Source organism: Amphibalanus amphitrite, unplaced genomic scaffold, assembly GCF_019059575.1.
Source record: "Amphibalanus amphitrite isolate SeventyFive unplaced genomic scaffold, NRLGWU_Aamphi_draft 000186F_arrow, whole genome shotgun sequence".
Taxonomy (NCBI): Eukaryota; Metazoa; Arthropoda; class Thecostraca; order Balanomorpha; family Balanidae; genus Amphibalanus; species Amphibalanus amphitrite.
In genome coordinates this window covers 3,766-29,242 of record NW_024881681.1, presented here as the reverse complement: position 1 = coordinate 29,242, position 25,477 = coordinate 3,766, and the positions used below count along the sequence as shown (strand labels likewise).

At 52.0% G+C, this 25,477-nt stretch overlaps 3 protein-coding genes across 6 annotated transcripts; 2 read left to right on the top strand and 1 right to left on the bottom strand.

Annotated features, from left to right (window-relative positions):
* The first annotated feature begins 549 nt into the window (after positions 1 to 549).
* On the top strand, positions 550 to 6,185 carry LOC122384311 (bone morphogenetic protein 2-like). Its single transcript, XM_043371603.1, has 4 exons — positions 550 to 703; positions 3,146 to 3,305; positions 3,711 to 4,097; positions 5,214 to 6,185. The coding sequence occupies exons 1-4, from the start codon at positions 575 to 577 to the stop codon at positions 5,612 to 5,614; spliced, it is 1,077 nt and encodes a 358-aa protein (XP_043227538.1). The 5' UTR covers positions 550 to 574; the 3' UTR covers positions 5,615 to 6,185.
* A 223-nt stretch (positions 6,186 to 6,408) lies between these two features.
* LOC122384310 (denticleless protein homolog B-like) lies at positions 6,409 to 13,704 on the bottom strand. 2 transcript variants are annotated; one of them, XM_043371600.1, is made up of 9 exons: positions 13,449 to 13,683; positions 12,918 to 13,024; positions 11,895 to 12,118; positions 11,342 to 11,530; positions 10,600 to 10,701; positions 10,230 to 10,341; positions 9,553 to 9,752; positions 8,810 to 9,009; positions 6,409 to 8,092 (listed from the first exon to the last, which is right to left on the bottom strand). In XM_043371600.1, exons 2-9 carry the CDS (start codon positions 12,935 to 12,937, stop codon positions 6,902 to 6,904), a joined length of 2,238 nt encoding a protein of 745 aa, XP_043227535.1. In that variant the 5' UTR covers positions 12,938 to 13,024; positions 13,449 to 13,683; the 3' UTR covers positions 6,409 to 6,901. The 2 variants fall into 2 exon arrangements, with proteins under 2 accessions (XP_043227535.1, XP_043227536.1); XM_043371601.1 differs by lacking the exon at positions 12,918 to 13,024 and having other exon boundaries at positions 13,449 to 13,704.
* A 104-nt stretch (positions 13,705 to 13,808) lies between these two features.
* Positions 13,809 to 17,799, top strand: LOC122384309 (ataxin-7-like protein 3). Of its 3 annotated transcripts, none has more exons than XM_043371597.1 (5): positions 13,809 to 14,117; positions 14,567 to 14,744; positions 15,107 to 15,472; positions 15,848 to 15,988; positions 16,254 to 17,799. In XM_043371597.1, the coding sequence occupies exons 2-5, from the start codon at positions 14,604 to 14,606 to the stop codon at positions 16,575 to 16,577; spliced, it is 972 nt and encodes a 323-aa protein (XP_043227532.1). In that variant the 5' UTR covers positions 13,809 to 14,117; positions 14,567 to 14,603; the 3' UTR covers positions 16,578 to 17,799. The 3 variants fall into 3 exon arrangements, with proteins under 3 accessions (XP_043227532.1, XP_043227533.1, XP_043227534.1); XM_043371598.1 differs by having other exon boundaries at positions 14,036 to 14,059; XM_043371599.1 differs by lacking the exon at positions 13,809 to 14,117 and adding an exon at positions 14,129 to 14,198.
* Positions 17,800 to 25,477: the final 7,678 nt, after the last annotated feature.

Below are 25,477 nucleotides of genomic sequence, written 5' to 3'. Positions count from 1 at the left end.
TGAGTTTATCACGGATAGTTACGAGGTTATGGGTCTCGGAGTAAAAACTGATATAACCCACCCCACTCTCCCCTACAAAACGTTTTTTTTTCATAATCTCAATCCATATTTGACAGAGAATACACAGCATTCGATGGATCATTGAAGATGAACGCGATGATCTGGAATGCAATTTTCCGTTATCATTTTGGATAAAATAAAACCGAATCGAGAGAAGTGAACACAATAGCTTGTTCCCTTCCTAAAAATGCGATGCTGAAATAAAGGCTTTGAAAAACATTGAAAAAGTGCAGCCATCAAATTGGAATAACTGGTGGGACATTCCTCGGTAAGGCAGTTCAAAGTAATATATTATGAATATTTTGTGACCGATATTTTCAAGCGGCCGTCATTTTCTAGCACCGCCTACCCTGACCTATGACCATCCCCCCTGACAGCTGATTGGTCGAGATCGGTGTGTCGGCCGTGTCCGGGCGGGGGCGGGGGCGGGGGCGGGGGCGGGGGCGGGGGCGGTCGGTCGCAATGTCACCGGCGGCTCGTCGACCCACCAGTGTCGACGCCGACTTGAGCAGCGATGGACGCGTCTCGCACGGTGGTGATGTGGCGGCTCGTGCTGTCGGCGTGCTGGGTGACTGGAGCTCTCACAGCGCCTCCTCGGCACACAGCACACCCGGCCTCAGCAGACGTCAGAAGACTGGCACAGGTGAGACCCGAGCGGCGCCAGAGCACGAGGGAAGCTCGTTTGCTGCAATTACGCTGGTGTTTATGCTGACAAGTGGGCAAATACGTACGTGATCAGTATCACCATGAGGTCGATGGCGAGGCTTTACGATACATTATGTTGTGACGCTACTTTCTACATTGGGAAGAATATTTCGGCCTTTACTACAAAAGAAAACTCATTTGAGGATGTCAAAATATGTCTGGACACAAAAATCAACGCTAAGACATATTTTTTCATATGTCTTTATCTCGTCTCATTTCTTTCAGCTGGCTCATTTAAGTGACTTATCGATCGATTTCATGGACTCTTGGAATTTCAGAAACCCTTCATTTTTGTGTGAAATATTGAGGCTCTGTGACTGCGGCCAGGGCATATTTTAAGGCACTTACTGCGTCCCATTCTGGGACGCAGCCCCCTCGCCTTGGGACATAGCCCCTGCTGATTTGACCCACTGCGTCCCTGCCCTGTGCCCTGTCCGGTTCCCTGACTTGTGCCCTGCTGTGTGCCCTGTCCTGTACCCTTCCCTCTAAAATGTCCTGTGCCATGCCCTGAAACCTGCCGTGCCCTACTTTCTGCCCTCCTCAGTGCCCTACTCTGTTCCTTGCCCTGTGCCCTTAGTGGTAGCACGTGCCCTCTGCTCAACTTTGGGACGCAGTAAAAATTTGTTAAAATATGCCCTGACTGCGGCTGTGCCTCTTCATTGCTCAAACAAAGTCCTGAATTTATATATTCTTCAATGATGATACGCTTCATTTAATTAGCACATCATGGTAGATTTAATCGGCTCATCGGTCATTGTCATCAATAGCAGTTGATGTTGCGATGCGTGCGATGTCGCTCAGCGTTTTTGCTGGACAATACGCATCTGTCAGGTATTATTTTAGCAATCAAGCACATAAGCATGCTCATTCACTACATATTTTATCCTCAGGACCGACCGGCTTATCCTCTTAGTTGTGAACTATTTGCGGTTCCCGGGGCTGACGGTCGCTCCACCAAGGCAGCCTAGGGAGGCCGATTTCAATATGAACATCTCTAGGGGGACCATTTGAGTGGCCGGATGACCTGTCTCACTGCAGCCGAGAATATCTATTAGACATGATTGTCTAACCTACCGGACGGGCTCAGTCCCAACGGCGAACAAGCCGGTGGTCGCAAGATTACTTTACTACTCCAGATCATGTGGAGGAACTCCAGGGTGGTCGAACCAGATCATTTTTTTTTTTTTACTTTCTTCGTATGTTTCTGAAATGGTTCAATAAAGGGTTTATCCTAATACATCAAGTCAAGCATTCATTTGTTCGAGGACAGAAAAGGCCTATTGGTTAGGTAGTTAACAGATTGGTCTAAATTTGGTTGAACGGATACAACTTCGACATTGGTGGAAACATGTTGACCTAAAATACCTAATCTGATTGTTAAAGACAGGATTAATGTCAATTGGTATATTTTGATGCGTCGCCGCCAACCGTTTTACGCCTAGCATATTATTGCGTGAAGATTGAAAAAGCACAGAACGCCAACGTCTCGGTTTTGGATTCTGACTGCACACCTACCACCAACTCATACGAACATCTCCTCGTTTGTGAAGGTAGACCATGGGACAACCTCTACCTTTTAATTGTCAATGGGATTTATATATCATGCTTGCATTAAACTTTCCCTGACAGTCCTTTTACAGATCCCATTTTGTTCCCACAAATCATCAATGCATTTACGAAGTGCAATTTCGACTAACTTTGCGTCGGACTGAATTCCACTAATTAAAACCCACGAGGGCTTTCCAGACAGCCAAACAGCGGACTCGGTTCAGACTATTTTGATAGATGCACCGGCTCTTGTCACACATGTCGATAAGGACGGCACGAGTGAGCCGGCCGGAATGATTTGTTGTCCTGACATTTGTACGCTTTGTCCAGTTATCAAACCAGCCACAAGGGCACGCTTTGCGGTTTGGCGACATGTATTTTATTGCCGTAAATGGTTCTACATAGACTGCCCAGCTGCTTTCGGGGTTTCCGACAAATGGCTTCTTCAATTGAACAGCGATGGCGGCAGTCGACAGCGGTGCCTGCCCACCGCCAGTCATGTCTAAAGCACTATTACAGCTGTTACAGCTAACAAAATAGCTGAAAACTACAGCTAAGGGCGTAAGGACAGCACCGTTTAGTAACAAAGCAAGGTAGGAACTGTATTAAAACAAGGTAATTAATGAAGGGGAAACATGTGTTGATGAGACTGTATGGCATGAAAAACGCAACACTAACTCCCTTATTGAAGTAAGATACATCGGTACAACAAATTATTCACATAGTGAACATAACACTTATCTTCTAAGATCAAACTTCGCAGCTTTTATCCACATACCACTGCTTATTTGTGTTATTCGTCTGACACCCATACCCTAATTTTTGCCCCCAGGCTCTGGGCTTCCCTGAAGAGGTCGAGTTCAGCCACCGGCGGCCGCCGCCGCCTCCGGCGCTCATGGTTGACCTTTATAACAGCGTGGCCGACGGACGAGGACGGTGGAGGGGGCCGACGCCCTATGACGCCAACGTGGTGCGCAGTCTCAGAGAGGCAGGTGAGGATTGCAAGTTGGATATGGATACTGACCACATTTGTAGATGGTGAGCAGTTGGAGGGAAGCAAGTGAGAATGAGATAACTTGGCGTAAACGCTCCGCCAGACGTTTGCTCACCGGTTCACGAGCAAGGGAACGGAAGGAGACGAGTGGAACGTAAGGCCTGCTGCAAGTCGCTGTTTTGGCTGGTCATATTATAAATTGTACACACAAAAGTTAGGAATTGAAACGGGATCGTTCCTGCAAAACTCGTCTCCAGTACGCCAGTTGGAAAATTGTTACTCTTCAATGACACTCTATCAAAGAAATAATCAACGCTGATCGGATCTGTGAACTGCATATGCCGTGGTAGAGCTGCGATGATGTGAGCGTTATCTAATGTCGCTCCCCTCTATCTGATTCCAGAGCCCATCTCGGCCGACTTTCTGCAGTTCGACGTGGCGCCGTCTCCGGCGGAGGATCTCCTGGAGGCCGAGCTGCACGTGTACGTGTCGCACGTGTCGCACGTGGCGCCCGTGCGCCGTGTGCGTGTGTCGGCGGGTGGCGGCCGGCCGCTGGACACGGCGCTGCTTCCCGGCGCCGCTGGCTGGGCCGTGCTGCGAGTGCGGTCGGCGGTGACGGGACAGGGGGCGGCGGACAGACGGCCGCTGACGCTGAGTCTGACTGAGGAGACGGCCGACGGTCGGTGGCAGAGGGTGAACGTGTCGCGGCGCGGCCACCACCACAACCGGCAGCCGCTGCTGGTGCTCTACAGCCGCGACAACCGCACGGCGCACCACCAGACCCTGAACGGTGAGTGACCAAACGACGGCCCACCATCAGACTCTGAACGGTGAGTGACAACCGCACGGCCCAACATCAGACCCTAAACGGTGAGTGACCAGCCGCACGGCGCACCACCAGACTCTGAACGGTGAGTGAGAGCCTCGTGGGGCAGCACCAGACCCTGAACGGTGAGTAGACAACTGTACGGCGCACCACTAAACTATCAACGATGAGTGGACAACCGCACGGCGCACCACTAGACCCTGAACGGTGAGTGAACAGCGGGTACCTACAGGTCAGCATTTGGTTCTGAACGGTGAGTAATAAACGGTCACGGGTCTCCACCATCAAATTATCGACGGTGAGTGGACAACCGCACGGCACACCACCAAACTCTGAACGGTAAAATGTCGGCGGGCACGGATCAACATCTTACAAAGACATGAGCCTCGACTTCACCATCAAACAACAAAGGGTCAACGAGTCACCGGTCATGACTCTCCGTCTAAATTGTCATCGGTTAATTGACACGGTGCCACTCCTCTACACCACCGAGCGATGAATGGAAAGGCCGACCGGGCGCCGCACCTGCCTGGGGAGACCCCGACCTCCCCAAATCGGAGACCTATTGTCCACGGTAGCTGGACAAGCGATGACAAGACACGAAAGGAAAGCCGACAGCGTACAAACGCCAGACATCTAGGAGAAAATCGCACTTGTTTTCTGCACCACACCTGGTTATGCAACATGTATTGCATGTCATGGGCTCGTGTTTTTGACATGTAGGAGGGTTATGTCTCACAGTAGTCACGTACCTAGTGTCTACGTTTCTCCGTCTACAACCGCTGATTTGGTTCAATGAGGACAGCGAATGTCAAGCGATCAGATACGATCAGTCGTACAATCAACCGATTACCTATCTTATGGTATTGGACAGGCACAGTCCATTGCAATGCAGCCCTCTGCGTAGTTACCATTCTTGCGTGCTTGGCTGCATATGCGAGGACTTGGTAAACGCTATGCACTTCTGTCTGTCATCTCACTTCAGGTCTGTCATCTTTACCGGTACGACTACGAGCCGTTCCGCACCACCCCGTACCGTGTCATTAGTCCCACTGACTCCTCCCCCCTCTCTCCCTACAGAGGAGCTGGTACGCCACGCCCGCTCTGCATCCACCGGCCGGCGGCGGAGGGAGGCCGACCTCACCGAGATCCCCTCCGGGTGTCAGCGCCGCGAGCTCTACATCGACTTCCAGGAGATCGGCTGGTCTTCGTTCGTGGTGGCGCCGAGCGGCTACGACGCCTACCACTGCCTGGGGAGGTGTGAGTTTCCGCTGACGCAGGAGCAGCGGCCCACCAATCACGCTACAGTGCAGAGTCTCGTGGAGCACATGGGTCTGGGAGACGCCCAGCAGATGGTGCAGAGGCCCTCCTGCGTGCCCAGCGCGCTCAGCAGTCTGCACGTGCTCTTCCTGCCTGATGACAACATGGTGGTGCTAAAGAAGTACATGGACATGGTGGCGGAAGAGTGCGGCTGTCAGTGACGGGTCGGGTGGGACGGCGTGGACTGGACGCAGGCCCGGCGCCGGCGGGGTAGCGGAGGCTGGGGAGATTCAGCTCCAGCCCATCACCGCTGCCGGCGCCCAGTGTTTCTATCGAGCAAGCCTGATGTTATGGCTTCTCCAAGAGCGGGAGGCGTCCGCGGCCCCCGTGAGCCTCATTCATTCAGCACGGATTGTAGCAATTCCGTGACCCTGCTGGGAGGTCTGGGACAGGGCTGCAAGAGCGCCGTTCTTGGGTCGTCTTTGTTGTCACCTGTATGCGTTAGTGATGTGATAGTACGTCTGCCGCCTGAACACAGTTGTGCCTTTTGAACAGCAGCACGTAACACGCAGACATGCTCGGCCGTAAACGCGTCAAACACGTGTTCGTTGACAGCCTGAGTTGCAGCTATGTACGATGAGGGAAGGGAAGAGGGTAAGTTATATATCGTAACTGTCAGTGTGTCTGTGCATTGTCGGGGCTGCCTGATGCTCCCATCGTGCTATCGAAGCGTCCAGAAAGCTAATGCCGAGATGTCATCTATATAGAGTAATACATGCAAACATTATTTAAGCCCCCCTCTTTCTCTGTGTCATACTTTCGTTAGATCTGTATATTTTGATGCACATGTCCTCTGTCATTTTAAGGAGAAGGTGGTTATAACTCCATCCACTCCTCCTCCGTCATCAAAGCTCTTTGGGTGTACGCTATAGGAGAATAAAGCTCCATCCATTCGACATTGGCTCATAAAGTTATACGAAACCATAGACTACTACATATCGAAACATAACCAGCATTGATGTTCAAAGTTCATCAGTATTTATTAAAATGTAAATGTTTACAAATGCATACACAGCCAGCCCCTTAAAGGCTACACATTTACGGTTAAAAACGTCCGAATATTGTCGATGTTCGTAGCAGAGCAGACAATACCAATTACCAACCAATCAAAATGTAATACTGCGACAGAGCCAACCTTACAAAAAAAAAAATCTGACGCACCTATCGTTCAGATTTATAACCATTAGCAACGAATACTACAAACGTTGGAAGGCTCAACAGCTTGAAGAGTTCTACGGTTTTGAACTTCGCAGAGTAAGCCAAATACCCGAAAACTACAGGAATGTGTTCCTAAAGCCAGCAGCGAAAGTAGGCTGAACATTTTCTTCTTCGGGTCTACCATTGGTCGCAATCTCGACAATACCACTCCTAATCCCGCGCACAAAATAGACATACCCACGCACCCACGCACGCGTGCACGCACTCACACACGCACCTGTTCGGTACACTCACCCGGGCGTCTGTTTCCTTCCTCTGGCCGGCCGACGACTGCGTTTGGCGGCCGGAGGCGCCGCCGCGGGGCTCTGCTGCGCCCGTTTCCTCTGCGACAGACAGGTGAGCCAGTTGGGCTGCGGCTGGCGGCGGGGCCGCGACGGCAGAGGACGGTGCGGCGAGCGACCATCCAGCACGAAATTCGGCAGGTCGGCCGTCGGAGATCGGTACTGGTCGGCCGGCCGCCGTCGGCCCGTCTCCGGGGTGAGGCAGGCGGCGCCGCGAGCCGCCGGACTGGCCGAGAACAGAACCTTGGCCGGCGTCTTCCGCGGCGAGCGGCGGGCTGGCGTGTGAGGGGACCGGGACAGACCCCCGGCGGGGTCTGACGACGGGGTGACGGCTGCCCTCGTGGGCGACCAGCGCAGCGCCGGAGGGGTCGGGGTGACCACGCGCTCGTCATTCACATCCCCCAGCACGGAGCGTCTCGGGGAGCCAGCCGTCGAGGAGGCTCCCAGACTATCTGTCGGTGTCCCCGCTCGACCACTCTTGGAAGGCGAGAGTCTGAGAGAGCGTCGAGTGGGACTCCAGCTCGAGCAGCCGGGACTGCCCCCGGTGGGCGAGACCGCTCCCGCGGCGGAGGTGCTCGCTTTGGAGGGACTCAGCGTCACCGCGAACCTCTTGAACGGACTTTTAACGGGCGTCGACTGACCACTCCTGGACGCACTTCCCGGAGAAAAACACATCTTGGACGGGCTCAATGCCAGCGACAAATGCCCTCTGCTGCTCGGCCTATCCTCTGTTCCATCTCCTTCCACCTGGCGCTTTCTAGGAGAGGTTCTCGCAGCTGTCGGTTCGGGTGTCTCCTTCTGAGCTGAAACCCAGCTGGAGAGGACCGACGACCTCGCGGCGGCGGCGGAGGTCTGAGTCCCCCTCCCACCCTGCCGGACCGAGGCGGCGGCGCCGGGCGACCCGTACAACACACGGAGCGGCGCCGGTCGCCACCGTATGCCCGTCTCGCGGCAGAGGGGGTACAGCGGCAGTGGCGGGGTCGCCCCGGGCGAGGGACCGCAGCTGCCACACATGCTACACGCGGGCGGCTCCAGGCGCTCCATGGTGAGGACGGATGTGTCCTCCCTCGTGTCAGTGTCTCCGGGACAGGGGTCGGTGCGCCACAGGCGCAGGTGCTGGTCGTCAGACACGGTCGCCAGCTGAAACCGGGTACAGTGGATGTTATTCGGAGACCGAGAACGAAACTGGGCTAACAGATACGCCTGTAGTCACTAGAACAACACCTGACGCATTGGAAATTATTCAAACCACACGGTAACAGTGATGAAAGTTAACTACACAAAATCACTGCAATTACCACCGACTTTATAAAGTCATACAAATGAGTATGCATGTGACGTCTCACAATTTGAACGCCTTATAAAACTGGCGACAATCCCGACACCAACTGAGCCCGTGACACTATATGGCCTCACCTACTCCCTTCCCTTACTTTCCAATCGACTCCCTTCCTCCATTTCATTTTACAGGTTCTCGTGGCGCCGGCGCCGCCGCCTCGGTCCGGCAGCGTGTGAGGGGGACTCAGTCCTCTGTATATCCAATCCAATGCCTCCGTTTTCTCTTCTCTCATGTGTTTTTATTGAAAGATATTCCCTTCCTCTCTCCTCCTTTTAATACGATCAGTCTTTCCTCCCAAGTACTTCCTTGCTCTCCTCTCCTCTCCTCTTTTCTCATCTACACTCCTTCCTTTCCTTTCGTTTAATTCCCAACCCCTCCTTTTCAGCTCCTCTCGTTACACTTAATTTCCTTTTCTCTCCGAACACTTCAGATCACTGACGTTCCTTCTCTTTACTATCCTGTTCTTCAGCTTAACTTCCATTCCTCTCCTCCCTTCCCCTCCCCTCCCCCGTCCTCACCGTGTTAGAGTCGGAGCTCCAGGCCACACAGGTGACCTCGTCTGTGTGACCGCCGAGTCTGCCGACGGGCGGCCCCGCGGTGCGCGTGGACCACAGTCGAGCCGAGTGGTCCGAGCCGCCGGCCGCCAGCCAGCCGCCGTTCGGCGACACGGAGCAGCGCACGAAAAACGAGCCGCACTGCGCCCCCGAAAAGGTGCCCGCTGCCGGAGATAGGGGAGCCGTCAGTGAGGGGTTCAGGGGGGTGACATGGTGAGTTTTAGACAAAACGTCAGCTGTAGCGCGCGCGTAAAAAGTGTGAGGCATTTGGAGTTTCAGGGGGAGTCCCATCTGACGCTGCCAAAATATAAGGAGATGCCTTTGAGTAGGATGGGATTGTCACGATCAAAACTAAAACATATCGCTCGACGAAACGTCCGAACATTTCGTCGTATCATGAGTACGCATTGCATTACAGCAAACACTTAAAGAGAAAAAAAAAAACAGAAGAAAATGCTTAGATAAAGCAGGCAACCATATTTAGAAAGATGAGCTTAGATAAGAAGAGACAAGAGAACGGGACATCAGACATCTACATATAAGAGGTCAGACACGAAACAAGCAAATTATCATCTTTTTTATAATTAAACTAAGCAAGATATACCGCCGCTCACATCCGGCTGCCCCGATAACGCCCGAGCTTTCCTCGCCCTCACCCGCCAGGCCAGCCTCCCAGCGCCCGACCCCGAGCCCGTCCCTCCGCTCACCGGGGTCTGCCGTCCAGCTGGTCATACTGTATCGCTGGATGACGTCATTAATACGGCTGACGTACAGCTGGCCCTGCTCTCGGTCGGTTGTCACGGAAACCACCCCTCGGCCGGGCTCGGCTCCGTCCAGGCAGTACACGGGCGGCGGCTGACGCTGTGCTATCGAGTAGAGTTTGCGCAGGTCCCATACGCTCACCGCGCTGTGAGGGAGATGAGAGAGGGGCTAGTCAGAGGGACACTAGTACCAGGAGCTGTGTCATTCGATAGAAAGGGGACATCATGTCATCTGTGGGCCGCTGGCCTGTGACTGTGTGGTAACCTGACTAATAACACGACCATAGACAGTCAAGCCCTGAAGGCCTGCTACGAGTATGAGACTACAAAATCTACCAATACATACTTGATACTCTTGTACCCTAGCCTGCATTGCCCAGATATTTACAAATGATCCACATGTGTCCAGTCGCAATCCTATCTAACAGAAACAAATGCTGAGATGCCAAATCCATCTAACAGACCCACTAACCTGACCGCGAAACTAGACCCAGAAACAAACCCCAATAGCTACTTAGAAACTACATGTAGTAGCCCACCCATGAGCCATGAACCGTATGTGCAGCCAGTACCAGTGACCTGCCCCGTGACCCGCCCCCATTAGTTTAGACCATGCCACGTACCTGGCCCCGCTGGCCGCCGACAGGAGGTAAGTGCCGTCCCGGAACGCCAGTGAACTAATGGTGTCGGTAGACTCCGCGGGGCGAGCCGCAGACGCGCCGCGCAAACGAGAGTCTGCAGTGGAGCAGCGCCGTCAGAGCACTGATGATAGACACTGAACAGTAGAGACTGACAATTGATGGAACAGGCTGAATTCTCACTTCTCACACCTTTAGTGCGTCTTCAAATTTCTCATGATTTCGGAACAATGGACTGTAGAAAGGATGACAAGTTTAGAGTATGACATAAGTAATGTCACTAGAGTAAGAGTTAAATACGAGGTTGAAGCTGACGACACACACGGTGACGAGTCAGGGTGCTGAAGGTGCTCACCTGGGTCGAGCCTTTTCGGCCGGATCTCGTGGCTGACTTGTTTGGTGACTCTCACATCCCAGACAATAACGGCACCGTCCCTGCCGCCCGAGGCAAACACACCTGAAACGGACAGACGTCAGATATACGTCAGACCGTCTTTGTAGATACCGAGTCAGCGTTCTTCGTATTCAGTGCTTCAGATGGCAACTGATGGTTACTTCTGATGGTTTGTCATACAAACGAAGTCACCAGCATTCATTTAGATCGATTATTTCCAACGAGCATGGTATTATTCCTTTTGTTTGTTTCTTTTGTTGGGTTAGGCCCTTTTGGTCTGACAAGACCATTTCAGAGCCGGAAGGATGATAGGAATTAAATAGATGATAGGAATGTAGGGGGAGACATTGATCTGGGCAGGCACCCTAGCGAGTCGCCGGGCTGAACCCGTCCGAATGGACAGACTGACCAGCCCTCCAAGCACTCTCTGCACCTGGCTACGGGGTGCGCTCCATCGGTAGCAGCGGCGCCGCTCCAAGGGAGCAGCCCGCATGAGACAAAAGTGCCTGTCCACTGTCCAGCCCGGAATGGGGTTGCAGCGTGAAGGAGAAGGATTTCAGTATGCCGAGAATGGAAACGACGGACGGGTGTTTTTTATTCTTTATCCTACCGTATCCTGCCACCCATGAGCTATGCCTGTCACATCCAGTTTACTATCTGTACACCGCTCTACCCACAGACCCCACCCCGCGTCTCCACTCACAGGGATCCTCCTGCAGGAAGGTGACCGTCTTCACCGTTCGCGAGTGACGTGAGAACACGGCCAGTTGAGTCAGCTGCGCCTCTCCGACATCCCACAGTTTGACGGTGCGGTCCCCGGCGGCCGAGAGCAGGTGCCGACCGTCGTGAGACCAGTCCAGCTCGTAGATGGCGTTAGTGTGCGCCGCCTCGGCTGTAAATGTGACGGGGGGGGGGGGGGTGGTATGAAAGAGGTTGTGCATTAACTGACGGGCGCAGACAACCATACACGAATGAAGTGACCGGCGCAGACAACAAATAATGCACAAACGAAGTACCTATATTTCTTTCTTAGCAGATAATTAGAAAAAAAAAGATGATGTACAGGATGAAAAAGCAAAATCCGTTAGAACACAACAGTGTAATAATTTGCTAACATTCCAACTAACACTCCCAGTACCTACCAAATTAAATCAGCAATGACTTCTAAAAAAAGAGAGAAATTCCGTTATATTTCACCCACAAGAGATATTCGTAGTACGACCCTCCCCCTCGTCCTCCCGCCTCGTCCCACTTACCATGGATAACGCGCTGCGGGGCGGTCGGCCGCGAGTCCCACAGTTTAATCGCCCCGTCTTCATCGGCGGAGACGAGCACGTGCCGACTGCCGGGCCGCGGGCAGAACCGGCAACAGTACGAGTCGGGCTGGCTGGCCATCGGCTCGTCACCCTCCAGCGTCGAGAACACGTCCTGGGGACGGCAGCGCAGCAGCGCCAGCGGACCCGGCGGCACCGGCATCGTCCTGACGGCAGAAACGAGCAGCAGACGTGAGGGACAGTAGATAGGTACATGACAGGGCAAGGGCCTACATTGAGCAGAACCGCTCAAGTCACACAGTCCGGACACAGAAGGCCAAAAGGAGCAGACTGCTTGCAAAGAGCTACATCACAAGAGACTACAGAGTGCAGGCCGTGCATCCAAAGGTGCAGTGTGGATTTACTGGTGTGGGGGGGAGGGGTGCTGAACTGTGAAGAGTGAAGCAGATCCTTAATGGAAATGTGTTGAACTGCTATACTGGAATAGCATTGAGAAAGATTAGGCATGGGAGAAAAATGGAGTCAGCCAGGGAAATATTAACCTTTTAAGGCAGCTTGAAATTAAGTATCGTAAGTGCAGGCTTCACGTAGGTAGGCAGGTGCCAGACTGGAAAACATCCTTACACTACACCGGACGCCCGTGAGACCCTCATGCGCTGAAATTCGGCGCAAGCGATTTTGCGCTGGAATTCACCGAGGGCCGGGCAGCGGAGCAGCACGTGCTTCAGCACATCCACCTTTTCTCGTCACACAGCGCAAAGCGCTGTGGGGCACCGCTTGTCCGTGCACTGCTGGCACGCCGCGGAGGGGAGACGGCCGATTCGGTGCACTTACTAGAGCGAGCGGACCCAGTAGCCCGCCCTCACTGGGTGCCCCGAAACGGCGGCGTCCTCTCGGTCCTCTCCGGGGATGGGGAGTGGCAGCGTGCTAGCTAAGAGTGGCCTGAATGGTAACTCGGACCAGTTGTCGCGCCATTTGACGCGAGGCCTCGGGTTGGGGCCTCACCTGGGCGGGCGCTCCTCCATTGAGTAGACTCAGGGCAGCTCACAAGTCGGAGCACAAGACGACAGGGGCGGGGGTCGTCTCGTCCTGAGCCTCTCCACTCTCCAGAGCTGCCCGCAGAGCAAACCTGCTGCTAGATTGACCAGCATGCCAAAAAAATTGGTGACCGCCATTCGCCAAAAAATTATGTGGCCGCATCCTGCACCAAAAAATTCAATGGCCACCATGCTCTGAATTCAGTGCAAACGAAGTTACGCCGGAATTTTTTTAAATTTAGGCGCAATCCTGCTGGCTGCCACTGTGCCAGACATATTTGGCATAATGTGTATTTTTCCAGTCTGGCATTCCAGCCCTGTTTAAAAGGTTGGTGCAGTTGTTTTACTTGGACTTGGACTGGTGCGCTCATTGACCCATGAACAGTATTTCAATTTTGCAGTGTGGTTGTTGATTGAATTAAACCTCATTTTGCACCCTGGCCAGAGAGTAGCATATAAACAATTTTCAATTAATCCAACCGCTATATCACGTAAGTACCTTAGGTTAGATTCAGTTGAAGGTTGAACTTGAACTGAGGCGAACGCTTTGGGATCCTTTTTCCAGTGTATCTGCTTTAGATTAGAAACAATCACATTCCGCAAGTGAAATGTAAGCCAAGGAATAAAATATGATCAAAAATCAAAATCATGTGATTAAATATCAAGTATCAGCATTAAGTATGCACAAAAAAAAAATGAGGACTTTTGTGCTTAGAGCGCATTCAACACATTTGACATAAACCGCCAAAATGCTTAACTATTGATAGAGAAATAACAAATGACATCATAAGTATTTTCCGTTTGTCGCCCTAATTTGTGGTAGGTTTATGTATCATTGGAGTTGTATTGCCCTAATTTCACAGATAAATATGTAAAAACTGCAAGTGAGCTAGCTTGGAGCATATGGAAGATATTTTAGGGAAAAAAGATAACATCTTGAACGAAAAGTTCACAGAACCTATGATGTCATCAAAACAAATCAAATCTTAGAAAGTATTAAAATATTACTTTTGCGTTATGTTTGTCTTCAGCGCTCCAAAATATAGAACTTGGGCGATAAAATTTTGATAAAATAGGTAACGCTAATTAAGTGCAAATGGAAGCTTATCAGTAACTTTTTATGCGGTCAGCCATCACTTCTGAGTTTCGCTGTGTGGTATCGACTTTGGTGAGTAAGTCGGTAACTCACGATGGGTGAATTACTCGGTAGCTACACGAGAGCTCGTACACCGAGGCCCTCACCCACAGTGTATATAAATATAAATATACAATTTATAATACAAAATTACAATACAAAAATAGTATAAATAGCCCTCACCCTGCTTATGCACAGTGGTTTGCGTGAGTCTGAGTTTGGGCTTCAATAGAGCCTTGGTTTGGGCCGGACCGGGGACTACCACAAGCACCTCCATGCTCCGCCCCTCCTGAGGCCTGTTGTTGGGTACATGACATGTCCAAAATCATCCAAGTGGCATCATTCTAAGCATTATAACTAGGACCAGGTTTACTTTGCTGAAACTTGTGCAATGTGCATTTGACCTGACTTATTTTTTATTTGATCACCGTTTCCAATGTCTCCAGCTGATATCTCATCTGCAGCCTCCTTTCACTTTTTAGGGACCAGATCCGCCTGTAAGGCCCTCTGCCTGACGTGATGCCAGACCAGACGCTGAAGGAGCTGGACAGAACTGTGCGCCGGCTGGTGCGCGGCGAGGGTGGTTTCACGCTGGACCAACTCAGCGAGGCTGTGGCAGAGATCCTGATAGATGAGACTACACTTGCTGTTTGCTTTGATGTAAGCACCTATTTGTTTGTGTGTTTGAGCTAAGTGTGTCAGTGTGATTCCTGAGTGCTCCCCTTGACTGGCGACAACAATGTATCATGAGGTGCAAATACCTGTGACTTGTGAGTGCAATCTAGCAGCACAATGTGTCAAGAATGGTGTTTGGCATGACCTTTTGAATGTTAAAAACCCATTACGAAGATATACAGAAGCCTTGCAGGTCGCTTACTTGTCAATCTTCACTACAAAAATATAAATTTTTTATACCTAACACTTAACAGTTAACACTTGCAGTGAAAATTTGCTTCTCTCCTTCAAGCTGTGCAGACTCCCCCCTCCCCCATCCTGACCCCTCCCCTCCCCACCCTATCCAGGTGCACCGGGCGGCCAAGACGGGTGAGATGGAGGCGGAGGGGATGGACGGCGACGAACAGGACGAGTTCCGGCTGCTCGACCCGCCGGCGCCCGGCCTGGACGTCCTCGGACAGCCGGAGCTGATGAAGCGGCCGCCCGACGCCAAGTGCCCCGTCTGCGCGCGCAGCATCGCCTGCACCCGCTTCGCGCCGCACCTGGAGAAGTGCGTCGGACTGGGCCGCAACTCGTCCCGGCTGGCCAGCAAGAGGATCGCCAACAACCAGCGCGAGACCAACTACGGCCTGAGCGAGGACGAGGAGGAGGAGGAGTGGACCGGAGAGAGGAAGAAGAAAAAGAGGGATAAACTGTCGCCGCGCAGGAATAAGGTGAGGGGTGGTGATGACGCGCCTTGGAGGGGTACTAGGTTTTCGTTGTTCGATGAATACGTGGGACAATGACTTTTGGTATTGTTTTTTGGTCGTGAAATGGCATTTATTTTATTGTAGGCAGCTGGACACATTTCACTCGTCGGTACTTACATAATGTACTCAAATGGCGACGAAATACTGTATTTTCCGACTTTTTCGAAAAGCTTGTCTTTTTCTTAATTGTTCCGAGTCTTGCTAGTGTCGTTGCAGTTTTGGGCCTTTTGTACCAAACCAGATCATAGGATTTGTTGATCTGACCAGCAGAGAATTGTGTCTGTTCACCCAGTTCATGTCTCATTTAACTAACATTTCTCACTGCCTCCCTCTGAGCAGAACCGTAAGAACGGCGGCGGCGACAAGGACTCCGACACCAAGTCGAACCCGTCCAACCCGTCCTCATCGCCGTCGACACCCGAGCAGGCGATCCAGTTCGAGCAGCTCACAGAGGAGGAGCGTAAGGTGCTCTTCAGTCAGGTGAGTCGCTCGATGGGCGCTGAGGGGTGGATAGCCTTGTCGTGGATTCTGCTGGAGATGATCAGAGAAAATAGTTGTGCTGGAGATATTGTGTTGTGCTTGTGCTTTGCTTCGGCGATTTTATATTGCGCTTTCTTTGTTGGATAATACCAGTTTTCCTTTGCAAGTTTTTGCTAGGTATTATTTGTTGCTTTTTTCAGTGAGACCATTATATAAAAGTGTCACCCCCACTTTCCTGTTTAACCTCCCCACTCTCTGCCACCAGGTATGCGGCGTGATTTCCGAGAGCACCCGCCACATGTGCACCCACTCTGTGCGCTGTCAGAAGCACAGCGACACCCAGCGTCGTACCGTACGAACGGCGCTCTTCGGCGACGGCTGCGATCTGGCCACTCACTCCGGCGAGTGGCTGGAGGAGGGCGCCCTTAAGGACAGCCTCAGCAAGCTGTGGGAGAAGGCCTCGCGCGCCTCCTCGCCGGCAGATTCAACCTCCACGGTAGCCTCGGCAGGATCGACTCGCAAGGTCAAGGGAAAGCGCGGAAAGCCGAAGCGGGTCAAGGTGCACGTTTCGCAGCCGAGTAGTGTGTGAGAGGGAGAGAGAGTAGGGAGAGGAGCTGGTGGAGGGAGTGGTGAGAGGAGGAGCGGAGGTGACCGCTGAGGTGTGGGAAAGCAGGGTCCGTGGTGTGGCTCGGTTGGTCCGATCGTCGGGAGAACGCCGGCTCTCTACGGCGGTCCTCCGGAGTGAAGCCGAGGTGAAGAGATGCTGGCACGATCCTGGTGGTTGGGTAGACGGTGTGATACGGTTGTGCTGTGGTACCGTGCTTCAAGGGTCGACTGGCGCTCTGTGCATCTGGAAAAGTGTCGACGAGTGGTGCTGAGCAGGTCGGCTGGTGCCGCGTGGTCAGAGGAACGGGTGGTGCTGGTACACCAAGTTAGTGCCCCGGTGAAGTGAGAACCACCGGTGTCCGGCTCTCACTGACTGAGCTTATAACGCGACTGGAGCAGGAACACTGAGCTGGTGAGTTGGTCTGAGTTTCCGATGAGCTGTCTCACCGCTGGCGGTGCGATGAGCCGGCGCTCGGAGTGCAGAATTAACGTTGAGTACAGAGATAGTCGTTTGGTGTCCGGAGCTGCAGTCGTTGTATGTGCTGAGCCTCTCGGTAGCCAGAGCCGAGCCGGCTCTCGGTTTACTTAGCAGAGCGGTGCTTTCTCTTGTCCCGGCCACCATAGACGGGGAGGCACCTGGCGGCGTGTTCGGTGCTGAGCTGAAAGCCAGGTCTGTCTCCCATCTAGCTCCGATGTGTTAAATGTGATACCATCCTTGCTTAATCTTGTGTTCACACTGACAAGTCTGTCATTTTGAAGTGATTTATTTTCTTGCAGTAGTTAACTGCAGACTGGCAGCAGTGCTGAAGATCAGGAACTCTTCTTTACGCTTAGAGTGCAGATGCATTACCGTTTCGTTTCCCATGTTTAGCCTGTGTAGAGCATGTGGCGCCCTCTTCCCAGATGTGATAGGGGTGGCGCCGGCGGGCTAGCAGAGCCCTTGCGCGGGTCAGTTTTGCGTGATTGGGTCTATTATGAGCCCAGAGAGATCTTGTTACTGGCATGGCTTGTGGCCCCCATAAGTCGGTCATGATAACTTTGACTTGAGTTGGTCGCGGGATGCTGTGAGCTGCGTCTTGTGATCGGAAAGGACCTGTAAATACCTGGCGCGTATGGGTAGAAGTGCAAACCACCGAGATTATCTTACGTAACGCTGAGCTAAGTTTACAGGTGAGGTGTCCTGTGAATACATTTTTTCGTCTCCACTTTGGTTTGTTGCTATTCATGGGTAGCGATGGCGAACTTCGATTGGTCCTATCGGGTACAGCTATTATGCAGTGTCTTTTCCATGTCGATGCTGCACTATTGCATTGCTCTGAAGACTCAATGCGTGCCTGATATAACTGAGTTGTTGCTATTTTGAGCGTAAAATATTTAACTGAGCAGTGAGCATTTCAATGAGCGACAGTCAGCCCTGCCGCTTAGACGGTCACCCCGGAGAGGATGTAGTTCAAAAGAGAACTTATATCACCGCCGGTAGTCTGGTGGGTGGCGGTGACCGACGATTTGGAAAGAGAAGCGCGAGGGGGATGCGGATGGCGGTCCTGATGATGGCTAGGATGGATGGTGGTGGCTACATGATGACATTCTTGATGGGCCAGTAGGAACAGGTATGAGACACGTCCCTAATAGTGATATCCCCTAATTCTGACGGTCTCCACCCTTGAATTTCTACATCAATGCCATTCGCCGGACGCCGACGTACACGGGTGGAGAATTGTGCTGGACTGGGGGTGCTCGAGCTCTCCCAATTCCACGCCGGCCACGCCGGCTTTGCTTTGGAGCCGCGGCCGGGCGGCGCGGGTCAAGGTCACCGCTAGGCGGCGGCGGATTTGCTGCGCCCGAGCACCCCCAGCTGGTCACAATTCTCCACCTATGCCGACGTAAGACCAGCCTCTTGAGGCCAGGCGTTGGCGCTACTGCCATCTAGCGGCCGCAACGAAGCTATAAACTCCTGCCACTAGATGTCGCTAGTAATATACGCCTGCGGTTATGCTGTGCCGCATCACACGATGCTGCGCGGCCTGACTCTCAGTAGGTATTGGTGGCGGTCGGCCTCGAATGGATATCGAATGCATTGATCAAATGCATTAACGGAGGCGGGTGAAGAGCCAGTCCCTCCATGTCAATACTTACCCGTGCACGTTTTGTATGTAGAGGCCTATGGTTTGAGGAATTTCCAACGGCACGTGATGCAATGATGCATCGTAGTTCGTAGGCATTTGGATTCAAGGCGTAATATGTGTCCACATAAAGCTTTTATTGAACTGCTTTGGTTGTTTTCGTGTAAGTGATTAGCACGTAAATACCATGATAATAGCATTGAGTACCACCTAAAAGTACCATGATAGGTACTTTTATGGGGAACAAATTACTGACAAATATGTATATGTACATAGTCTTCAGCATAAGGCAGTAAGCAGTTCGAATAATAAAAAGCTGGAAATAGAATGGACGGTGGTGAAAACTATTTTGATTATGATTTATGATTCACTGGCTCTGCTGGCGCCCCAGCACGCTTTGCGGTTTCCTTTTCATCTGCCTTCCATCCAGCATGCAACTGTCCTCAGCCATCTTTTCTGCATTTTACTGTCTCTGTCTCTCCGAAGCCAGAGGAATGATTTCGTGGTAGCGCATTTCCTGATTGGAAATTTATTCGGCAACGGGGCGAAATTTATGCTAAGTCCCGCGCACTTTGGTCGTGCGCCAGCGGCGAGCTCGGCCTGCGAACTCGGGTATCTGGTGCGTGGGGCTTTGGAGCGTGCAGCTGCCGGAATCCGCGCCGATCTATCTGTCATATTCTGGATTTGGGGGACTATAAAGGCATACCGTAGCAGTAGTCTCACTTAGTTCCCACTATGCGTTCTGGGTACGTTTGATAAACATTTGTTGTGTGTGTGTGTTTTTTTTTAGTACCTCAGCGCTACCCTTACTCCATTTGAGCTGTCTGTTCGTCATGGTCTCCTAGTCTATCCCAGGCAGGACCAGCTACACCCGTGGCGGTCCCACCTTTTTGGCAGCTCCCAGATGCGACTGAATCGGCTGAATTAGAAATGACTCAGCTCCCCGGCCACCCACCGGCCGAATCAATGTCGGCGGCAGAGGCGGACAATAAAAACGGCCCACCGCCGCGACGTTTTTCCTCCGCCATCTCCGGTGCAACAGGGACAAGTGATTGAAGTCGCTTCAAAGCGCTCCGCCGGCGCCGAGAGTCATTAATCATCCCCGGGGAAGGTCGCCCGGCGCCCGCTCTCTTCTTCTCTCGGCAGTATTCGCGAGTTTCTTCAGTTGGCGCCGCTGTTGAGCCCCGGCCCGCCCGAGCAACACAGATGTCTCCGATAATCCTGGCCCGCGGCCGTTTCCCGACAAAGGCATTATGCAAAGTGTCCTGATTTGGTTGGCACGGGGCGCCGCCGGCAGCTCGCCGGCGCTGATTGTGCCAGAATTATAACATTTCCAATCTGCCGAAGCGCCGCCGCTGCCGGGACGATACATTTCGCACGCTCGTGGCGCAGGGAAGACGAGGCGCGACCCGCATTCGATTGGGGAGCAGAGCGGCGCTCCGGCGGGCGGTGGCACGAGATGTGCGCCGGATATGTTCCCGACGCACCGCCACCGCCGCAGGGCGGGCGATGCTCCAGCCGCCCGTGACAGCGCCTGTCGGGTCGACTGATTCGATCTGTCTGCCTCGAGCCGAGTGGTCGAGAAACTCGGCAACGGTACCGAGCGCCCGAGTCGCAGCATCTCAGAGCGGTGTCTTAGTAGTGCATAGTGGGCGAATGATGTGCGATTCATAGTTGGCTTGGCTCTAAACGTGCTACCTCATGAAAACGCTAGCTGATGGAGCAAATTGTTTTACATTTATCAATACAGTCAGATCATCGAGGGTTGATACATGTTTAGGTGTTTTCATATTAGAAGGATTTGTATGCTGTAGCTACTAATTTTTATGTTTTATATTTTATAATCTTACCTATATGTTCCAAAACATTTAATAATCACGTTCACATGCGAATTTCTAGCATTGAGCTCGTTTGCTCTAACATCTTATATTTTGAAGTTCCGAATCATTTCATTTTATTCCTGCTTCTAAGGATTACACCGGGTACCATTCTATCACATCGACAAGATCAAAGGCACAGACCATTGAGACGTGGCATTATGTTCCTCCACCCCGTTTTATGTGCGCTATCGGTAGTTGTCTGATTGGAATGGCTCAATGCAGGTCTGCGGGATGTCATATTCCATCAGTCGAACACTGATGCATGTGTTCTGCTCCAGTTCTTATGAAAAGAGTCTCTCAGCACAGTGCCAGGAGCAGCAGCGGCGAATCGCTCGCTCGAGCTACGTCTGTTCTTTGTTGCGCGAGATGCTATCTTAGTTTACTGCAAAAATAGCTAGCAGGGAAAATGGATGAATGCATTTATCACCCATAAAAACGCATTCACAGTCCCCACTGATGAACCGTTGCCATAAAATCGGTCTCCGATAAAATAATCAATTGAGTTTTCGTAAAATTTACGAGCCATATACGAAACTTGGCATTGTGCTGCTTAAAATAAAGCATGTTTTACGGCAGTTTTACGCCGGTGGCGGAGACGCCGGCCGGCTGCTAAGTGCTCGCACTGACACCAGACCAGAGGGGTGTTTGGCCGTCTGTGAGTGACACTAATGTCCGGTCGGGCCGCGAGCGACGGAGGGGGCGGCACCCACAGACGACCATCACTGGGAAATGTCACTGGCTAGGAGCGGCCGAACGTTTGTTTGGTGATTGAAAATGAAAACTTGTAACGTTGTTTTCGATATTCAGCAGCATACATGCACGGGTACATACCAAAATATAAATGCATACTAAAATAGATATAAGTACATACATACCAAAATATAATAATTACCAAAATAGTTACCCGATTTATGCGGCTCCATTCTGTGGCATCTGTACTTGACAACTTTGACATTTTATATGAATGTTGTGCTCACACAGTTTGCAGCATAAAGCAATATATTATATGGTATGAAACATTTATATCTGCATCCCATCCCACCAAAAAGGAAGGCCTTTGATTTCCTTTGTCAGCGCCCTGCCGTAGCGAGTGGACGGCCATCAAAGGTGCCTGGCCTCGTCCGGGGCACGCTGGTCTGTTGGTCACCACTCCACCCCTCACCCCGTCCCCCGCGACGGCTTAGCGGCGGCGGACAATCAGTCTGGCGAGCCCAATTGAATGGCCCCACTCGAGCATCGAGGAGGCTCTCGGCCGACCGGTGGGCCTCTTTACGAGCTCGTCTCGCTGCCGTTTGGTTCCAAATCAACGATATGGCGGGATTCCTCCTCGTGGCCAGCTCTCAGTGCGGCCAAATTAAGCCGGTTTTGCCAGATAGAAGGAGACAAGAGCAGGACCAATCGCCAGTTACTGTTATTGGCCGGTGGGATGGCCGCCATTAGTGGCCCGCTGAGCGCAGCGACTGATCCCCGGCGGGTCCGAGGTAAAATAAAAACACGGCCACCGGCAGAATAACCGAACCGCCATCAGACGGAGAAAAACCGCACCCGGAATTTATCTAACCTTCGGTCTGATTGAACGACCACAAAACTGCTTCAAAAAGGACACTAAAATACTAACATAGAAAAGCTGACGATACTAATTTAGCCAATGGTCTCAGAGCAACTGCAGTATAGAGTGATTGACATTACAATTTTTTTTATATAAATTTAGCTCGAATGTTTGAATGGACGGATTGACAGAGCCGGAGTCCACGCTAAGCAGAGCTTGTTGCGTAGACCCCGACCCCTACCGTCCGATCGTGCAATTCCGGGTAACGGGAGAATTTAGATGCCAAAGTTTAACGTGCCCTTCAAAGCCGGACACGGCCTGTCCCACTCAACTGACTTCAACTGGCTGCGGCTGCTCCCACCAACCGCAGACCATCCCCGTCAGGAGTCTCATATATCGAGCGCCGGAGCGTCTCGAACCCGGGCTCTCACTACCGGGAGTCCGATGCTCTACCAACTGAGCTACGGGACAATTTTACAACAAAAAAAAAATCGTCGACTGCAAAGCCCAAGGCTACATAGTCTGCAGTCTACACTTCACCACTCTGTATGTTGAAAGAGCTATGTAATTCAAAATTACAAATTGTCATGCTTATGCAAGGAGTTGTTGGCTGTTTGATAGGGTGAACAGCCCTGTACATTTGATGACCGATATTACCGTGAGTTCAGACAAGTATGAGTTTACTTGCCACTGCCCGCGGTTGGTAAATACGGTCGCGGCAACAGAGAGCGCTGGGCGATGTTCTGGAGAAGTGACCCGGTGTTACTCGAGAACATATTTATATACGTCTCCGTATTTTCAACTGGTAGCCTGACTTTTCCAGCCCGTCACCGAGACCGCTCCTGAAGCCCAGCGACGTCATCAGGTCATCCGTCTCCGTAGCGCCGTCCATTGTCGCCGCCAAGAAGACAGACGCGGCGCACCGCATCAGCGTCGTCCCTGGTGGGCCACCAGTCACCGGTGACGCCAAATGAAGAGCTCTCGCTGTCAGCAGCGCTGCGATTCTGAACACTGGAGTGAGACACACGTGAAGACGTAAGATGGTGATGGAGGTATGGAGAGTGGTTGGTGAAGGCAGCGAGGAGGCTTTCTTCCTATCTGAGTTCATGAAGTAATAAAGTAAAGCAAAAGATGCTGCTAAAACAGTTCATCTTTTTGTTTGTGTATTTCGGTCATAAAATTAATTAACGATAAAATAACATAATCGCAAGGTGGGCACTGGGCAGCCTCACACCGTGGTTGCTATAAATAACATATATTAAATACCACTAGGCAAGTGACTTTATATCGGTTTCTTATCACTTTCGTTGAATATTATTGCGATCATTCTGGGTTTCCACAAATAATTAGAGCACTGACCACCATCTCTATTCAGCGTTAATCTTTATCGCTCCCTCGTCTCCCCCATAGCTAACGCGTCGCCCCGGAGCGCCGTATGTACCATTCACAAATCAAACAAAACCGCGCACGACCTCCTCTGAATAGGGCGGCGGGCGCCCCATGTCCACGGGGGTCAGCCGTCCGACAGCCCCACAATCGCCACACCCTCCCCCACAATCCGGAATTAATTCGGAATCGGCGTCTATCGCAGCGTTTGCGGCGCCGTCGGTCGGCGCCCGCTGCCGATTTCCATTTGGATAATGTCGCGTGCCGGGACAGGCCGGGGCAGCTCCGGTACAGGGGACGGTCGGCGACGGACCTTGGCGATATTGTGGCCCGGCCGCGGCGGCACGTGACTGGAGTTCGCCCAGAGGGCACCCGCAGACATCGTGCCCCACATTGGGTGCACGATTTGTTAGCAAATAATACCAGACGCCGGCCACAGACACCGACAGCGCGCAAAATGATTCATCGGCGCTTCCCGTCGGCGAGAAATGAAAACGCGGCAAAGCCGAAATACAGACAGGCCGGATCTAAGACCGCCGGACCTGATGAATGACGTTTGATAAATGGACAGTCAGAGCAGAAAGTAAATGGAAACAGGGATGAAGCATTAAGTGCTTTGATGATGTGGTGGGCGGTGATGGCATCATTGCGTTTGGTGATAAATGAAGCTAAGGTAAATAATGTTCGAAGCCGTACAATGAAAAAGGTACCTACTTCTCTCTATTGATAACAGTATTCGGTTACTGATCTTTTTTTAGTTTTAACAACGTAATGTTAGGAACTGATTTTTGTATTTGCCTAAGCTAAAATAAATTATTAGTTCTCTCTCATCTACCTCGCCATTACTCTCTTTTTTTCTCTTTCTCTCTCTCACTCTCTCTCTCTCTCTCTCTTTCTCTCTGACTCTCTCTCTCTCTCTCTCTGTCTCTCTCTCTCCCTCTCCCTCCCTCTCTCTCTCTCTCTCTCTCTCTCTCTCTCTCTCTCTCTCTCTCTCTCTCTCTCTCTCTCTCTCTCTCTCTCTCTCTCTCTCGGTGCCGTTCATCTCACCACCCTCCACCTCCGCCGCCTCTGTCGACCTGGGCTGTCGTCGAAAATTTAAGCTCTCGATTGGTACCGGCCATAATTTGTCCTTGCCGGATGGCGGGCGCGCTTGATTTCGACATTTAATGCCCGCTCTGTCGGATTGCCCACCGGTAAACAAAGGGTCTCGAGCGATAAATTCAACCGATGTCGACCGGTCGAAATCGGCGGCCACCCTGCTGTCGACCGCTACTGCTGCCCCATCCCCCCCCCCCCCTCTCCTGAGCCGTGCCGTGGCACAAATTACCCGTCCAGATTCCCAAGGCGCGCTCACCGAGAGCGCGGCCAAATCACCGCCCCGCCGCGGCCCGGTGGTAAAGCAGGAACAAATTATCAGACGGCTACTGAGCGGCGGGGTTGAGGGATGCGCGCTGCCGCGCTGGACAGGTTGAGACAGCTACAATTATGTAACTAGGCATGTGATGCTTACATGTTCGTCGATAATCGTAGTCATATACTTCTGGTAACTGGTTATCAATCAGTTGACTAGTTCGTGGGCCTGCGAGATCACACATAAACTAGTATCGCGTACCATAAGCCAAACCGAATTCGAGAGGACGTTTTACGTACAATCCAATATCATTTGCCTCTATGGAGGCAGCGAGAACAGCCATTTATCATTTTGATATGAAATAAGAGCACTTCTGCAAGCATCCATCCTCGGTGGCATCTGATTCCGACTCCGTATTCGCCTGCGATGCGTCACAAGTGTCACACGGGTCTGGCAGCACTCCAGCGGCGCGCCTCCCTTTATTATCAGATAAAACGTCTCCGGAGCGTGGCACCGCGCCGTATCTGACGCCTTTACGACGCCTGTCAGATGTCAAAGAGCGGCAGACATCAAATCTGAATAACAGGCCACACG

What these genes read in the sequence shown, in the direction of transcription:
- LOC122384311 (XM_043371603.1), top strand. Translation starts at nt 575, where the DNA reads ATGGACGCGTCTCGCACGGTGGTGATGTGGCGGCTCGTGCTGTCGGCG. An exon ending in GCGCAGTCTCAGAGAGGCAG is followed by an intron (nt 3,306 to 3,710) that starts GTGAGGATTGCA and finishes ATCTGATTCCAG; the next exon opens with AGCCCATCTCGGCCGACTTT. An exon ending in GCACCACCAGACCCTGAACG is followed by an intron (nt 4,098 to 5,213) that starts GTGAGTGACCAA and finishes CTCTCCCTACAG; the next exon opens with AGGAGCTGGTACGCCACGCC.
- LOC122384310 (XM_043371600.1), bottom strand. Translation starts at nt 12,937, where the DNA reads ATGGAGGAGCGCCCGCCCAG. An exon ending in CTTCCTGCAGGAGGATCCCT is followed by an intron (nt 10,702 to 11,341) that starts GTGAGTGGAGAC and finishes TGTCCGTTTCAG; the next exon opens with GTGTGTTTGCCTCGGGCGGC. An exon ending in GGAGCTCCGACTCTAACACG is followed by an intron (nt 8,093 to 8,809) that starts GTGAGGACGGGG and finishes ACCCGGTTTCAG; the next exon opens with CTGGCGACCGTGTCTGACGA.
- LOC122384309 (XM_043371597.1), top strand. Translation starts at nt 14,604, where the DNA reads ATGCCAGACCAGACGCTGAAGGAGCTGGACAGAACTGTGCGCCGGCTG. An exon ending in CACTTGCTGTTTGCTTTGAT is followed by an intron (nt 14,745 to 15,106) that starts GTAAGCACCTAT and finishes CACCCTATCCAG; the next exon opens with GTGCACCGGGCGGCCAAGAC. An exon ending in TGTCGCCGCGCAGGAATAAG is followed by an intron (nt 15,473 to 15,847) that starts GTGAGGGGTGGT and finishes CCCTCTGAGCAG; the next exon opens with AACCGTAAGAACGGCGGCGG.